The 17,602-nt window shown below is 36.2% G+C and overlaps 1 protein-coding gene across 1 annotated transcript in view; it reads left to right on the top strand.

Moving 5' to 3' along the window:
• Window positions 1–17,602, top strand: part of APC (APC regulator of WNT signaling pathway) — a 94,024-nt gene that overhangs the window by 46,766 nt on the left and 29,656 nt on the right. The window contains exons 3-6 of the mRNA XM_065744257.1: window positions 4,449–4,533; window positions 6,286–6,487; window positions 12,335–12,443; window positions 15,177–15,290. Of these exons, the coding sequence (XP_065600329.1) occupies window positions 4,449–4,533; window positions 6,286–6,487; window positions 12,335–12,443; window positions 15,177–15,290 (510 nt within the window). The remainder of the gene's footprint in view (window positions 1–4,448; window positions 4,534–6,285; window positions 6,488–12,334; window positions 12,444–15,176; window positions 15,291–17,602) is intronic.

Raw genomic sequence — 17,602 nt, 5'->3', positions numbered from 1 at the left:
TTTAGTAATTCACTGTGTTCTATTCCTATCCTGTCTGGGACTGAGACAGATGTTCAGTTACTCTCTGAAATCATAAATACTGCTCATGTTTTTGCAGTTATACCTGTTTTTGCCCTCAAGTGTTAGTAATATAGTTGTAGCCATGGTAAAAATAGTGCTTACTTTTGGAAGGTCTAATAAATTCCAAAACATCTTATTTGCGTAGTCTTCCAGCTGATATTGATCTGTGCATGTCTCTGGCCTACTTCTCACGTTTCCATACATGAAGGTCACACTGAAATTAATGCCTTCATTTTACTTCCATGGAAACTACAGAAGATACAAAGAGTACAATATCACTTCTTCTTATAGTAAATTCTCAACTACAACACACAGTTTTTCAAATAGTCACCAACATTATCTGTGCATTTTCACCAACAGTGAATAAAATAATAAATAATAAGATAGGAGGCATTACATTTGGGGGAGCTCTTGTACACAAGATTTTTTTCATGATTTTCAGTCGTTTGGACATTCACTGAATACATAAAACCATAAGAAAAGTGAATATGAGTAATAAAACTTATTCTGTTTAAAAGGAATGGGGAAGGGATGAAAGAAAGTGAGACCAAAGCTGTTTGATTTGACTGAATTGTCATAAATGCTCCTCTTTGTGCCAAAGAGAAGTGTATATAATCAGAACAGGTTTGTACAGATACTGTCTTTTAAGATATTTCCAAATGCAGACATTAATATGGTTCTCCAGAATTAACTACGCTGTTAAAATTTAACTCGTAGGAATTTGAAATCTGGGATTATTAGCACTGCTTCTCTGTGTTTCCTTTCTTTATTAGTAGTTTGAGTTCATTCACAGCCCTTAAGCAATTTTATTTGCTTTGCTACCTACCTGGGTGCTTGTACAGTTATGGAACTTCTCATTAATTTTCAAATTACCTGTTGACCCATCTGATCTTTTTTATTTAATTAGCTGTGAATTAGTTGTAAACTGAAGACTGTATTAATAGAGCAGCACCATCCCCCCTCTCTCACCCTCACAAAATTTTGTTTTTTCACAGATTCTGGACTTGGAAGACAGAAACCTTTTTTAGGTGATGGTGAGTCTGAAGGACTTACTGAAGGAAATTCTTCAGTATGAATAGGTTTTATTTAAGTCACCATTGTAATAATTCAACTTCCAGTTTTTTAGAAGAACAGAAAAATATTTTTCCCACCATCTTTATAGGTACACTTAGGTTTGCGTGATTGTTCTATTAAGAAATCACTGTTAAGTATAGAACTTGTTTAGAATAATGGATAATGATGTAAACTAAACTCTTACTGATGTATGATTAACTAAATAAAGACCTAATTTAACTTCAGTTAACGTGTTTCAAGCTTATGCATAGAAAAGGTTTTGCACTATACAACAGGCATTGTATTGAGAAGAATGCAGGATTATTGTTTATGAAAAAGGAGTATTTCAAAACAAAGTATTAATCTTAGAAAAAATAGAACTGCAGAGGAAAGTAATGTGTTGAATCCTGCAATTTTAATAATAAATAAATAAAAACTTGCATGATTGAAATCATAGGTAAATTGCCACATTTCCTCCAAATGAGTTATTACAGACATCTTACTCATTTCTTTATTCAAATAAAATTGCAAATTCCCCAGTTCGACATTTTAGCATACTGCCTTGTTTTTCAGCAGTGCCTTGCTGAGGGGGCTGCATCTCCCTTTGTAGCCTTTCTCTGTTTTGTCAGTTTAGATTTTAAAGTATGTTGTGAATGAATTTGAAATTGACATAGAGTCGCAGTCTTGTAGCAGTATTCATAATTCAGCAGTGATAGTGTAGAAAAGAGATGATGGAACACTTCACCTATTAATTAGAAAAAAATTGCATGAGATGTTAAAAAAAATTAAATTAAAGAATTATGTGAAAATTAAAACCTAAACTAATGAATGTCAGCAGAAAAAAACCGAGTAAGATGATCCAGTATGCTGATTTTAACTGTTGCCAGTACCAGATGTGCAGGCAGAGCTGTCCTTGGCCACCCAAGGTTACACCATGCAGTCACATAATCTAGAGGATGAGGTGATTGGTCTGGCTTCCACTTAGCTCTTCATACTGGTTCTTGAAGCAGGAATGCTTACTGCATAGAAAAGCATCATGAACATAGGACCTCTGAAATAGTGGAATCATGAAGAACTGAGAAAGGTTTCTAAGAAGGGAGCGGGAGAAAATGTTGGATGTTTGTGTTGTGGGTTTGTGGGTTGTTGGGTTTTTTTTTTCTGTTTGTTGTTGTTGTTTTGATTTTTTTTTTTTGCTCGTGGCTTTTTTTGCCCTGCAGAAGGTGCTGTTCTCAGAGAAAAAGGGATCATTCATAATTTCTAAATTTATCTTATTGACGAGCCCTTCAGAAGGCTGAACTCCTGAGATCATTTCACATACCTACATTGTCCTTTTAGGCTTTTGAACTAAGTCTGCTGTCTGCAGATGTTATCTATCCTTGTGTCAGATCATGTAGGAACCCTTATTTGAAATACACTGTATTACTTGTTTGTCTGACTTTGATGGCAGGGCAGATGTTACAATAGAGATAAATGAGCCTCGTGGCTAATGAGGATGCTCTTAAAAGACAAGCAGAGTGGAGATTATTTTCAAGAGCAGTAATGTTATCATACTAGATGTAATCTTGAAGGGTGTGCCTGTATTAACATCTAGTGCACTGTAGATGGATTACATTGAGGACTCAGTGAGCATGCTATATATGTGTCAAGAGCTTTTATTTTTAGATTAGTTGCAGTTTGGTCCCATGGAGTGGGTGCCCATTAGCAGTCCTTGAGTTTAACTGCTGGCTTAGTTTGTTCTGAAAGAAAGTTAGTTTTACTGAAACCATTCTACATTGTTAACCAAAGTGTAGTGAGTGGGGGCAGCAGGGAGGCTGGCTTCAAATTGATCTGAACAAAAGAACTGATATGAGCATGCACCTTGACTAAGGAAGTTGGGCAGATGTGTACACTGGGAAATTTGTCCTCAGTTCACCTCCAGAATTACTTCTAAAAGGACATAGTTCATGCATATGTACTTAAGTATTCCTCTGCCTACAGTACTGGTATGCAGTTAGGTAATGGTTGTTCATAAGATTGAGTATCTGTGTAACATTTGCTCTTTGGGCTAGTACTTGGAGATGATATTCCCAGACCCACTTACAGTATGTGACTCAAAATCCTTTTACTTCCTTCTTTTTTTAATGAAGAACAACAGTTTGTATGGAAAAGCATGGTATTATGCCTGTTTAAAATAGAGTCTCCTGACTTCTTGTAGAAGCTCTTTTTTTTTTTTAATGAGTAAAAGGTAGCTTCTGTGTAAATTGCAGGAATTGTTAATATTGGTGATAAGGTAAAACAGTGATGTGGAGATTTTTAAACCTATTTAAAATTCATTTATTTTCAGATACAAGCAGAAAAAATACAATTCTAGGTGTAAAATCTAGAGTGTGAAAAGTAAGCAGTACCTTTCAATTATTCAGAATTTTTATTTCCTGACTATTGCTGCATCTAAAAGTATTTTCTGTGCCATAATACAGGGGAAAGAAAGTAATTTCAGTATGGGCTTTTGGCTTTACCACCAGTCTTTACTATTTATTTTTGCTATCTATATATCCATCATTGTGGTATGGAACAGTCATTCACTAGATTGCATTTGATTTTCTACCTGAATTTAGGCCACTGAGCATTAGGGACCCAGGGGCTTACAAAACCCTTTTAGTGCAGTAACCATTTACTCAGAAGCTTTTTGTGCATTAGAAGTATGTTCTTTCAGCTGTATAATTCTACCTATGTAGTTTCAGTAACATACAAGAGTGTTTCTGTCTTCAGTGCTTCAGCTGCATGGAGTCCTAAAGATTAAACCAGATAAAACAACACCGTGAGGGAAATTTAATTCTTTTCTTCTTAGATCTGGTGATGGTTGTACTGGTGGTAGTTTTTAACAATATTAATAAGAACAGTGATGACTGTCCCTGCTGGTTTATGCTGTTGTCCTTTTACTTCTACTGATACCTTAAAGGATTAAAAAATGAGTATTCAAAATACTGTTGTAACTTTTAGTTGGGTACCTAAATTTTATTTTTACAGGACTAACTTCAGGTACACAGGGTAAGAAATTTCACTAATTTCTCTGTGTTCTTACTTTTTCATCTGTAAATTTGAGATAAATGGTATTCACATTGAGAAAGACTTTTAAATTAGCTGATAGATACACTACCACACAAACTGTTCTTTATATTGTGGCATAGTTTGTGGAAATACTGCAGATTTTATTTGACAGAATTATATTCACTGCTCACATGAAATAAAGTTTATACCAGTGCCTCAATAGCTGTTGCAGAAGTGTACACTTGAGGGCGGGTAATGTGTATTTACTTCGTGTTTTATTGCTCTAAGGATCTCTTAATTTCTTGCAGGAGGTGCTGAAACAGCTACAAGGAAGTATTGAAGATGAGGCAATGGCATCATCTGGACAAATTGACTTACTGGAACGACTTAAAGGTAAATATAAAATTATGTTTCAAGTAGGTTCATTTGTTTCTTGTTTTTTTTTCTTTCTTTCTTCAAGATAGAATTTTCTAACTTAGTTCCATCTTCTTTCAAGTGCTGACTTTGATGGTTGAACAGGCTGTCACTAATATTTTTTGCTAAGCATTTTAAAGACATTTTTGCAAAAAGAACGTGTTTCTGAGTTGTTTTTGTGCTTTTGCTACTGTTACCATAGGACTTATAGAATCATAGAATGGTTTGGGATGGAAGGGACCCTTAAGATCATCTAGTTCCAGCCTGGCTTTGAACTCCTCCAGCAAGGAGGCATCCACAAGCTCTCTGAGAAACCTGTTCCAGTATCTCACCACTCTCACAGTAAAGAATTTCTTTCTAATATCTGATGTAAATCTACCTTGTTTCAGTTTATAGAGGCATTTCTACCTTCTAAAAAGTCCCTCCACAACTTTTATGTGGGCAACCTTCAGGTACTGTGAGGCCTTTATGATGTCCTCCCAGAGCATCCAGGCTGAAAAGCCCCAGCTGTCTTAAGTCTTTCCCCATGGGGGAGGTACTTCAGTCTTCTTATCATCTTTGTGGCCTTCCTCTGGGCCTGCTCTAACAACTAAGTGTCTTTCTTATGTTTAGAGCCCCAGAACTGGACACAGTACTCCAGGTGGGGTCTCAAGAGAGCAACCTAGAGGGGCAGAATCTCCTCCTTTGACCTGCCGATCACACTTCTTGTGATGAAACCCAGGATACAGTTAGCCTTCTGGTCTGCAAGTGGACATTGCTGGCTCATGTTGAGTCTTTCAGTTGACAGCCCCAGATTCTTCTTCTCAGGGCTGCTGCCAAGCCATTCTCAATCCGACCTGTGTCTGTGCTTGAGACTGCCCAGTCCACGTGCAGGTCATTGCACTTGGCCTTGCTGAACTTCATGAGGTTGGTAAGGACTCAGCTCTCAAGCCTGTCCAGTGTCTCTTCCCTTTTGTACATCTAGTACCTCTATAGTTTGTCTGCCAATTGTCCGGTGTCTCTTCCCTTTTGTACATCTAGTACCTCTTACATATGAATTGACTGGATAAAGCTTCCACTTCATTCAGTTCTTTAGAAAAAAGTAAGAAATAGTTTAAATTAAGGACAGATTGATTCATGGATTTTCTGAACTTGCTTGCATGCTCTCTCCTCCCTGTGTCACGTTACTGGAATTGTATCTGTCATGCTGAAAGCTGATCCTCTCTTCCCTTTAGTGTGTGATAGAGTGTGCACCATCCCATATAATACTTTAAGAGCAAGTCCAAATCAGTAACTTTCTGTGTATACTCATTAGCCTTACCACTGAACCAGAAATATCGTAGAGAAAGTCTACATTTAAGGGGCCGTGAGGTGAACATACTTGTCATCATCTACTTGACAGTGGGGCATCTGCAGGATCCCTGAGGAAGAGTCTTAATGAAGTGGGGTACAAGAGCAATTCATATGACATTTTTGCAAAACTCTACCCATTTCTTAATTCCTCTGGGAAAGATGTAGGCAAACTGATGTGGGATCACTGTTTCTAACTGGCAGGACTGTAGTTTTGCCATCTGCTCAGGGGCTAATCTAAGAGTAGAGTCAAGGCCGGATTTGTTTGCCTTGTTCTTTTGTAGTTCTCTCTGCAAAATGTTCAGAACGCTTCTGTCATAGAAACAAGGATTTATAAATGAAAGATGTTTCAAATGTGCTGCTGAATTTCATCTCTGAAAATGTTTGCTTTTTGTTACCCAGAACTGAACTTGGAGAGTACCAGCTTTCCTGGAGTGAAGTTAAGGCCAAAGGTGTCTGTACGCTCATATGGGAGCCGGGAAGGGTCTGTGTCAAGCCGTTCAGGAGAGTGCAGTCCTGTTCCCATGGGATCATTTCCAAGAAGAGGATTTATGAATGGAAGCAGAGAAAGCACTGGTTATTTAGAAGAGCTAGAAAAAGAGAGGTAATTTTTTTTTGTCCGTTCATCCAGTATATACTGACTTTTAATTTCAGTAGGAAAAGTTTAGTGGCACAGTTAATATTCAATATTCTGCATAAGATTTTTGTTCATAAAGGTATATTTATCGTAACAGGTAAGGAAACCAGGAGTTTGCATTGTATTTAGATGCACAAAAAGAAGTCTTGAAACACATGAAACACATACTACTGCTTCTTTCATGTTGTAGTTACTGTTTGTTGGCTGAAGGTTAATTTATGTTGATCAAAAGGTGGTTAGCATTTTAAAAAGGTTGAGGGATCATGGCATCTCATACTGTTTTATATCTGTTCACCATTATTGATAAGTTCTGAAACTGATGATGTAATGGTGCGGTTTCTTTCTGTTTTCAAATCATTACAGTAACCATGTTTGGTTGATTAATTATTTTCTGTTAGTAGAGATTTACTTACAGATTCTTGTCTCTTAACAAAGTTGACAGTTAAACACATTTATTCTTATTCAGTCTTCCGGATTTCATTCCCATATGATATATTGCATGTTGGCAAAACTGTTGAATTTCTTTTCTTGGAATGAAGAATTAAACACTTAATAAGAAGAGCAGCACAGGCATAATGCAGAATTGTAGCAAGTTCTTAATCACTTATGAAGGAAATATAAGAGGTAGGCAGCTGTTTCCATTAAAGGCATCTTTATACCCTAAAATGAATCTGTCTGAAATTCCAGATGTTTTTAGAGGCATACCTATAAGATAGAGTTTTCTAAAGATTTGGTCATTGCAAACTGCTTAATTGGTAGGATGTAATTCTGTGGTGCTGCAAAGAAATCAGCAGTGCTGTATTTTGATGCTTAGTAGTTTTAATCATTTGGAATTGTAATATAAAAATTTGTTGTGAAGTAAATTGTTCATGGGGCAGTAGCTTAGCACTCCTGCTTTAAATGGCCTTTCCGGGTGTTGAGGAAAGCTTTTACTGTCAAGATCTGAAAGAAGTGCATTTGTACTTCAAATACTATTGTTAGATCCCTTTCTGTTGCTGAAATGAAAGTAACTTCCTGTGGATCCCTAGTGATTCTTCTCTAGGAGAACTTCTGTTTATCTCAGATTTTACTCACTGGTCATGTTTGTTTCCTCTCCAAATTGCAGACCCCTGAGAAGCTGTATAGAAAAATGTAGGAATCTAGGAATCTCTTCCCACTTGCTTTACCTGAGTCTTAAAGAATCTAATGTATCTGCCATTTGAACTCATGGCTGTTCCCTTTAAGTTTTTCCATTCATGCTGTCTTTCATCCTAGTCCCTAGAGTATTGGTAATAGAGCCCTCCATGTGTCATATTTCACAAGGACAGGATGCTTCGATTTCTTACCCAAAGGAAGAACCTGACAGTAGATCATGATCCACCATAACAAAATATTGTACATATTTGTGTTATTTCCAGTGCTGTATATGGTACTGAAATTGTTAAAGCGTAGTTGAGGCTTTCAGTTACAATTCAAGTCTTTGAACTCAAGGTCATTCACAGAAGGGGCCATTAATTAGAGCAACTGGAGTTCAGGTTGGTTGCTACAGTTTGTCTGGTTTATGATGTAGTCTTTTCCCAAAATTGTAGATTCTAAGCTGATAGTTCTTTGGGATTTTTTTCAGCAGTAAAAACCAGAGTGATGTGGTCTTTTTTTTTTTTTTTTTTCCCCAAATAATCCTTGAAAAAATTGAGGGAAACAGTTATTTTAATCTCAGTTAAATTCAGACAATATACTGTCGCAACTGGGATTAGTGCTGCTGGGAAGATGATCTTCTGTAGGGGCATGACCAGATAACATCTGGCTCCATTTATTACTGAAGTATTAATCAATACTGCCCAGTTATTTATAGTGTTTTGTAGGACATACAGAAATGCTAAAGGCATTAATCTGGGCCCTGGGTAGTCAGAAGAATCTGAATTTAGAGAGTATAGGATTGTGCATCTAAAAGTAGTATGAGTTCTGAATGGAATTAACCACTGGTTTTTCCATGCTTTGTATGTGCACTGTTAAGTTTTGGTGTTTATAGCCATATATTTAATTCAACATAGATTATTTGCTAGTAGGTCTTTTTTTTTTTCTTCTGCATTTAAACAGGTTCTAAGAGCTTATGGAACTTCTAATATTTTTATGTCTGTGAACAGTTTAAAAAAGAAAACTACTGTTTTTTGGAAACCTGCAGCATAAGAACATTTTCATTCAGTATTTTAATACACTGTAAAAATGCATATTTCTTGTGGGCAGTAGTGTTTAGGCAGTTTGAGTTGGAAGGGATCATTAAAAGTCGTCAAGTCAAATTCCTCTGCAGTGAACAGAGGCATCTATAGCAAGAACAGATTGCTTGAAGCCTAGTCCAAAATGTTTTAGGTTACCAATTTAGAATACACTGCTTAATAATTATCTTGTGCTTTCTCTCTGGCTATTTCCAGGTGTATTTGATCAGACACTGTCTCAGCAAAATTTTTCAGAGTATGCTGCAGATTCTGCGGATTACTTTTTATAAACTACAAGTTACTTTATGTTCTAGTTAACCTTTTATTGTTTAGATAATCTCATCTTTGTCAGCTCTGTGACATAATACTAGAGATAATTGTCCTGTACTGATATTTTATGAAAATGTTTGTATTCCTTGATTATTCCTCCTGTTTTATTCCAGTTTGTTGTGGTTTTTTTTTCTTAATGTTATTTTTAAGCATTTTCTCTAGTCTCATAAGTTCTACTCTTAACTCTTTATGCTAACTGTATGACTTTACTATGTCTTTGCAGCATCTTTTAGAAGTGTTTGGTTTTCAAGATTTTGTTGTTGTATCACCTACCAACACAAGTGAAAGTATTAATTATGTAATGTAAGAAGCATAGGACATATTTTGTTGCTCTTATCCCTCAAGACTTGCAATAACATTGATATAACCATCCAGAAAAGATCTCCAAAAGAAGGAACAAGTTTTCTGTGATCCTCTTGACTCAGCTTCCTTTATTTTTTGTCAATTCAGAAAAAACATATTACAAAAGTGTTTCTAAATACTTCCCAATTAAAATTAAAACTTAGAAAATTAGAAGCTTTTTGTTAACTCAAAAACACTATAATGTTTCAAAAGTTCACTACATTTGCATTGTTGCATTTGCACTGTTTCTAACAGAATATGACAGACAAAATATTCCCTGATATCATGATAATGCTGATAAAAGCAATTTTAGGGTGCACAAAGATATGATAACTCTGCTGGGCTTTTCTGTGAGTTCTTTTCCATTATCTGTAATCATAGAATCTTAGAATCACAATCTTGGAAAAGACCTACAAGATCATCCAGTCTAACCATCCACCCATCATCAATAGTTCTCACTAAACCATGTCCCTCAATATAACACTGAACCTTGAACACCTCCAGGGTCGGTGACTCCACCACCTCCCTGGGCAGCCCAATCCAGCCCTCCAACCACTCTTCCCTAACATCCAGTCTGAATCTCCACTGGTGCAACTTGAAGCCATTCCCTCTAGTCCTATCACTGGTTACACAAGAGAAGAGGCCAACCCCCATCTCACCACAACTTCAGATAGCTATAGAGATCAATGAGGTCTCCCCTGAGCCTTCTCTTCCCAGACTGAACAATACCAGGTTCTTCAGCCGCTCCTCATAAGTCCTGAGCTCCAGACCCCTTGCCAGCTTCATTGCCCTTCTCTGGATATGCTGCAGGGCGTCACTGTCTTTCTTGCAGTTAGGGTCCCGAAACTGAACACAGTATTTGAGGTGCAGCCTCACTAGGGCTGAGCACAGGGGGACAATTAATTCCCTCCTCTTGCTGGCAACACTATTACTGATACAACAGCTCTTCTACTTTTAACTCTTTCCTGACCTCATGAAATTTCAGAAGGTTGCAAGTGGTTGATGTAACCTTTGATTACGTGCGTGGAGCAACTCATCAAACACATATTCAGAGACATACTGCTTTTTTTAGGGGAAATTGAAGTTCAGTCTATACTCTTTCAGACCCTGGACTGAGACCTTAAAGATGTTACTAAAACCTAAACTCTCCTGGAGCAATAAAAGCAAAATTCCAAATAAAGCATTGCACAGAAGCAAAAATTGAGCTATTGAATTGAAATAGTTGCCCCCAGGTCTTACATTGGTTTTTATAGAGTACTGATGGTTCCTAAGTTCATTTCTTGCTTCTAGCATCCATTATGCGTGTCAGAACAGATTGAATGACAGTATCTCACTCATGAACTGAATACCCTGCATTTTGAAGGAGAAACTTAATCAATGTTCACTTAGCTGAAAGTAATCCCTCCTATTTCTACAAACAGGTCTTCGAATCCAGGGGCAAAATTTGTCAATTTGTGAGGCTTTGTGTGATCTTGACACAGCAACAAGAGAGAATAATCTGATTAGCAGTGTTAAAAAACACATTTAGAAATAAAAATACTTCTAATAAGAATTGCATTAATTATACTTGCGCAGAATTGGTTTACCGAATAGGACACAACTAATGCTTGGACGCCCAACAGTATATTTCCACCAAGGTGCACAAAGATCAGGCATGCGGGCCCTGTGTGTTAGAGAATGGGCAGTGGAAGGCTCCCTCACAGCCTTTCTCAAAGCATAATCTATTCACATTACATTGTCTGTTTAAAGGACTTGAGGGATTCCTTAGGGAACATCCTTGCTTTGGGTATGGAATATTAAGTTACCAAAAATAGTTTTAAACACTTTTCAAGAAAATAAGTCAAACAGATTCTTCAAAATATGTACTGTTAAATTCTTTTTACTGCATGTTCTTTCATGAGGAGACTTGATTATCATCCTCCAAAGTTGCTTGGGATGCATTAATGAAGTAATTTGGGGAAAACTTTATTGTGTACACTCTTTGTTCCTTAAAAACTTAGAGTAATTATCCATAACTTTATTTGTGTGTCTTGTAAAGGTTCATATGGCTCTTGCGTAGATCACAAACTGAGACTAAAGACAGGCAGATGTAAAAGTTAAGGGAGGGGATTTAGTGCTTGCTAGTAATACGGAATAATACAGAGTAATACTGAAAATCTTATATATTTTGAAAAGTGATATGAGAATAAATAACATATAACAATGTTGGTAACTTTTGGAACTGTATTGATGTAGTTTATGAAGGATTAGTAAAACGGTGAAACTTCAAATACGTTTTGTTTTGGTATTCCATATGTAGTCAACTTTTTATTTTTCTCCTCTGCTATTCAGGTCTACGGTATGCTTATAATATCCATTTGAAATGTGTTAAATGGCTACAGATTTAGCCTATCTGTAACATTCGGTAGAAAATACTCTCATGTATTTTTAACAATCACAGAAACTCCATATTGCATGCTTTATGTGTTTTGTTTTTTGTTTTTATGGGTGACAGAGTTAATGAGCTATTAGAAAGGATGTAAAGGTAACCATATTTAGTAGCATGATATTGAGAAGTATTCACTCTTAAAATTTACAGTCCTTTTTTAAATAGCAGCTGTAGTTTGGTGCATTGTACAAAAGCCTATTGTTTAAAAGAAGCAGGGGACCAGTAACTGTGCTTAACTTTTGCTAAATGCTGCTGAACTGTAGATTTCGAAGTGGTAGTAGAAGAAATATCATTGTTTTCCTGTAACTGTGGGCCTGATACACAAGAAATTAAAACGACCTGCTCAGTACAGCATAGCAGTTGTTTCCTTGTCCCAGCTGAACACTTCTTAAACTTCTTGTTAGTACTTTCTCCCTCAAACCTTGTTTTTTAACCTATTGTATTGGTATCAGTGCTCATTTCTGCATTAATATTTGTTGATGAGGCCTTAACAATGAGGAATTTCTTGCTTGTTTTCAATAGATCTCTTTTACTTGCGGAACTTGAGAAGGAAGAGAAAGAAAAGGACTGGTATTATGCCCAGCTTCAGAACCTTACTAAAAGGATTGACAGTCTTCCCCTTACTGAAAATGTAAGTAACTGTAGTATGCTACAGTCTTTGATTAGCTGTTTTGTATATCTTATGAACTTGGTGATTTTCTCTACTACCATTTTCATTTAAAATATTATAAATTAGTATGTAAAGCTAACTTGGTCTGAACAATGTTTTCATAAGTAGTTTTGCATTTTAAAATTCATTCCTGTCACTATGAATGCCAACAGTGGAGAGGAACACCAAGAAGTTATTTTGACAAATAAATTACATCACTAAGCTGTATTGCCCAGAGGTCTTCTTTTCTATCATTTTTTGTTATTTAATGGAGTCTTTTAATTTTGAAAGCAGTATTAGCCTAAGAGACAATTTTATATAAGAACTCTTCTTTCAAAATAGCAAGTAAGGTGGTGTTATGGTGTGTGTAAATACAATTGCTGCAGCCTTTTAGAATCTCCAAATAATTTATAGTGCCATCTTGTATGATGAAGATCTCAGATATGAATGAATTTTGATTCATATAAATGATAATAAATAATATTTAGTAAATAAATAAGATAATAAGAGTAATCTGATAATAAGAGTAATAAAGATACCTGATCTTCAAGATCATACTTATTTTCTGATTGTTAGAAACCAGAAACCTGGATATATTTGCAGTGCATTCATTTGCACATAAAGTTTTTATCAGCTGTCTTTATAGAGTCAAATCTAATTAAGTGTTAATCCCACTTCCTGAAAATTGAAGTAGAATATGTAAGTGTTTCAGTAACTGGAGTGAAGCAGCTGGACATCGACATACATAACATTGAGTCATGGGCAATTTAATCAGGAAAACAGAAGAAGGAGAAAGCCTGAAAAAGACCTTTAGGCAACGCAGTCTTTTCCAAAAGGACTGTCAATTGTATCTATGTCACAGTTAATGTGTTGTGGCTTTTAAGATTTAAGTCTCTTCATTTCAAGAGATAATCAGTTAAGTCATTTACTTTTACTAGAACATCTTTCTTAGTATCTGCATTAAATCTGCTTTGTTGTAATTTATGCTCATTACTACATGTCCATCAACAGTGGGTGGAATTGTGAATGTGCCTACAATGGGCAGACCCTATACTTTTTAGTATCTTTTAGTATCATTTTTCGTATTTGTAGATGTTTGTCTGTTCTGACTCTCAGTGAACCTTGATGAAGCCTTCAGTGAGAACTGTTCTTGGGGACCAATACGTAAGATGAATAATCGTCCAAAGCAGTGTAGTATAGACGTCTAGGAGCAGTGTAAAGGTGCAGCAGTCCTAATTCAATTTTCTAAGAACAATTAAAGCCTTAAACTTGTAAAAAATTTTATAATGCTTTTAGACTTTTGCTTCACTTAGCTTGTATCTTTGTCTAAATGCTTTGAAATGCACAAACTTCTCATTTCTGTGCAGCTGCTATAACAGCTTTGACTATGCTTCAATCATTACCTTTCTTTCCATATATCAGTAGCTGAAAGCTTCCTTCTGACATTCTTTTAAGCTCCTTTCCCAAAATAGAAATGGTTTATAAATTCTACTTTCATAAGATTTTTGCAAATCATTGGTGGAAAAAAGTTAGAAGCATACAATTGATTGGATTTTTCCTTTTTCCTCACCGAGAGTATTTTTAGATCAAAGAAACATTTCTGTTTTCTGTCAGCGATTATCGATAACACAGTGCTGTGGTTTTGTGGAAACTTCTGCCTTCCAGTTTTGTTCGTTTCATTCACGCAGTCATTGTTTTTCATTTGTGCCCTGTTCTAGTACCTTTCTGTTATAGAGGAGTCTCCACGTACTAAGTGCAGATGTACTGCTTGCTCATCACTGCTCCTTTTTGAAAGAACTTGTTTTATCCTCTCATCTCATCGTGATCTCGTGTCTTCTCATGCTTAAAAAGTAGCTGTAGAGAAGATAGAGGTACTCTTCACAAGGATGTGTGGTAACAGAACAAGAGGGCACAAGTTATTCAGGGGAAATTTTATGTGAATATAAGAAAAAAGAAATCCTTATTGTGTGGACAGTTGAATACTGGAATAGGTTGCTTATAGAAACAGGAAAATCTGTCTTGCTGGAAGTGTTAAAAACGTGGCTTGACTTAGGCTTGGTTACCTTACTCTAAGACCCTGCTTTTGACAGAAAATGGGACCAGGTGATCTACAGCAGTTCCTGACACCTTCTTTTCTGTTTTTGTCATCTTTAAAATTAGCACTTAATTTGATTTTCTTGCTATTTTTCTTGTTTTAAATTTTCTCTTGTTTTAAATTTACATTAAAATCATAAACTAGTTGGAGTGCCTTTGTTTAAACTACGTTGTTGTTACAAATTGAACATTCATGTTTTTTTTCACTGGATAATGAAAAATAGGGTAGACAATAGGAGTAACAATAAGTTCATACTATCACAACAACAGTTTTGTACTTCTGGATATTTTTATAAATACTGATTCTCCTGGAATGCGTAGCAGTTTCGTTGGCATGCTGATTTACATTAGTAACCAAATATTCCAGGCTTGTAACCAGTGATTATGTCTCAATTTTTACAGATATTTAGTTGTTTGACAAAACTTGCAGGTAGCTTGATGTTTGAAACAGTTTTGCTTATCTTTTTAATAGTGTAGTCATGTTATAGGAATCTACTCTTAGTATTCTGTTTATTTATGAATTTTATTGTGGAAAAGCAGTTGTTCTGCTTCTGTTCAAAGGCGTTCATCACTCGCATAAATTTGCTATACTAAAACACCTTCTCTGTAATTCGTTTTCAGTTCTCCTTGCAAACAGATATGACCAGAAGGCAGCTGGAGTATGAGGCAAGGCAGATCAGAGCTGCAATGGAAGAACAACTGGGAACTTGTCAGGATATGGAGAAGCGAGCACAGGTAGAGTTTTTAGGAGAAAGAACAGATTTTTCCATGTTTTTATTACATTATTGATAGTTGTATCTTTATATAATGTGTAAACACAGTGATAGCTTATAGCATGTGTGACCTTTTGGCTTGCCTGGGCTGCATTGAGAAAGACAAATTGGGCTGCATATAAAATATATAGTATAGTTAACGCATATAAGTAACAAAACTTCTTTATTTTTAATACATTTTTATTAAGACATTAAAAAAGAGTGCCACAGAAACCTGAAACTAGTGGGGTCTTTGATCTTGGTTTTGTAAAGCTGGTGATCAAAGTCTGGTATGATGGAAGTGGTTGCAATTCTTAGTGAGTTCTCAAGGTGCCTTCGAGTAACTTCTTTAAATTGAGAATAAAATCCAGTGAGGATTTTATAGATTTTCTTAACCAGAGACCATATGTCAATTCACATATGTACCTTTAAGTTGTTTGCTTTTACCAAGAGTTGTTTTGCATTCGTAATGAATACATGCACAATTCTGTAAGCAAGTCATGTTACCAAATTTAGAAGTATAACTCAAAATGTAACTGTGAAACCTTTAAGTAGAATAATCAGTTACTTGCTGGTTATAAAAACTAATCTCCCATGGCTGCTTATTTGAGCTATTTATTACTGCTTGTTTCCATAATGTTAAATAACAAGTAGGTTATAATCTGTTTTTATGTATTTGAAGAGCAAATCTTTTCAGTGAAAACAGTCTGTTAGGTACTATCTTCTCCAGGTTTACATGAGCAGAAATTATGCTACATGTAAAACATTTCTAACTATCTCTGTTTGTAGTTACAGTTTAAAGCATGTTTTCTAAAATGAGTTAGACTTCCCAGAAAAATTATGTGGCTTTAATTTTTTACAGAATACATATCCTGTAAAAGAATATAAATCTAACTCTTGTCAGGTATACACCTAATGTTAATATGGATGTACTCAAGACAAAGCCAAGTTCGTTCTTCCCTTTTTTAGTCTGCTTGGATAATAACCAACTGTGATCTGGAAGTTGTATGGCTGTACTATCAATGTTTAGCAGCTACAGTAATGTCCTACATGTATACAGCTCTTCAACTTCTGTCAATTGCTTATGAGTGAAGGCAGAACAGGCTCAGCCTGTGTACGTCTGGTTAGCTCTGTTGTATAAGGTAGCAGTGTGGCATCAAACTTCTGAGTTTTGTTACTAATGGGCTAATGTAGAATAAAGTAAAGTAAGCTAAATGGATACAGTATGCTATTGCCCAGGTTATTTATTATAATTGAAATTGTTAGAAGAAATTATTTGACTGTAGTTTTCTCACTCTAAAAGTAAGTTTTCCCTTAGGCAGCTACTTCCCTACTCATTCTTTTTGAATTCTGGGAGAGAAAAAATCCTATCGAGAACGTTGAAATATGTTTTCTGAGTTAATGTTTACCTGTGGGTTTGTCACAGATGTTTTGTTCTTTATGTAAAACGCCTATTTACTTAAAGAAAATATGGTATCTACTCAAATAGGAAGTAACTATATCCACAACTTCCTCTTGTGGGCTTTGACTCATAATTCCTTTAGGTTTCACTGTACCAAGGATAGATGCCAAAACTGTTTAGAGCTACATTGGTATCCAAATATGTAAAAGCAAATTCTGTATTATTTCACTGTGGTGTTCAAATGTGCCATGAACTTGCTGGTTTTTCAACATTCTTATTGCTCTGTATATTCTCCTTTCATAAATGTAAAAGGAGATGTAAATGTAAAAGGAGAACTGGCTTCAGTGAACGAAGAGAAGGCTGAGGTGCCGAATGAATTCTTTGCCTCAGTCTTCACTGGTGACCAGGATTCTAGTATTTCTCATGTCCCTGAGCCCTGCATCCCTAAACCTCTAGGTGGGGACTGAGACAGTAAATTCCCCCTCCCCCCTCACTGAAAGGGCGGAACAAGTCTGAGACCACCTCATGAGACTGAATGTGTACAAGTCTATGGGGTCAGATGGCATGCATCCCAGGGTTCTGAAGGAGCTGGCTGAGGTGGCTGCTGAGCTACTCTCGATCATATTTGAAAAGTTGTGGCTGTCAGGTGAGGTCCCAGATGACTGAAGGAAGGGTCACATCACTCTCATTTACAAGAAAAAGAGCAAGGAGAACCCGGTGAACTAAAGGCCAGTGAGACTTACCTCTACCTGGGAAGATCATGGGGCAGATCCTCCTTGACGACCTGTTTCATCACAAGAGGAATGAGCTTGTGATCCTAGACAGCCAGCACGACTTTACCAGGGGAAGGACATGCTTAACCAATCTTGTGGCCTTTTATGATAGACTGACAG

The sequence above is a fragment of the Cyrtonyx montezumae genome, unplaced genomic scaffold (assembly GCF_038088225.1).
Source record: "Cyrtonyx montezumae isolate F1298 unplaced genomic scaffold, pur_monq_1.0 scaffold_30, whole genome shotgun sequence".
NCBI classification, from domain to species: domain Eukaryota; kingdom Metazoa; phylum Chordata; class Aves; order Galliformes; family Odontophoridae; genus Cyrtonyx; species Cyrtonyx montezumae.
This window is presented reverse-complemented; position numbering and strand designations above follow the sequence as displayed.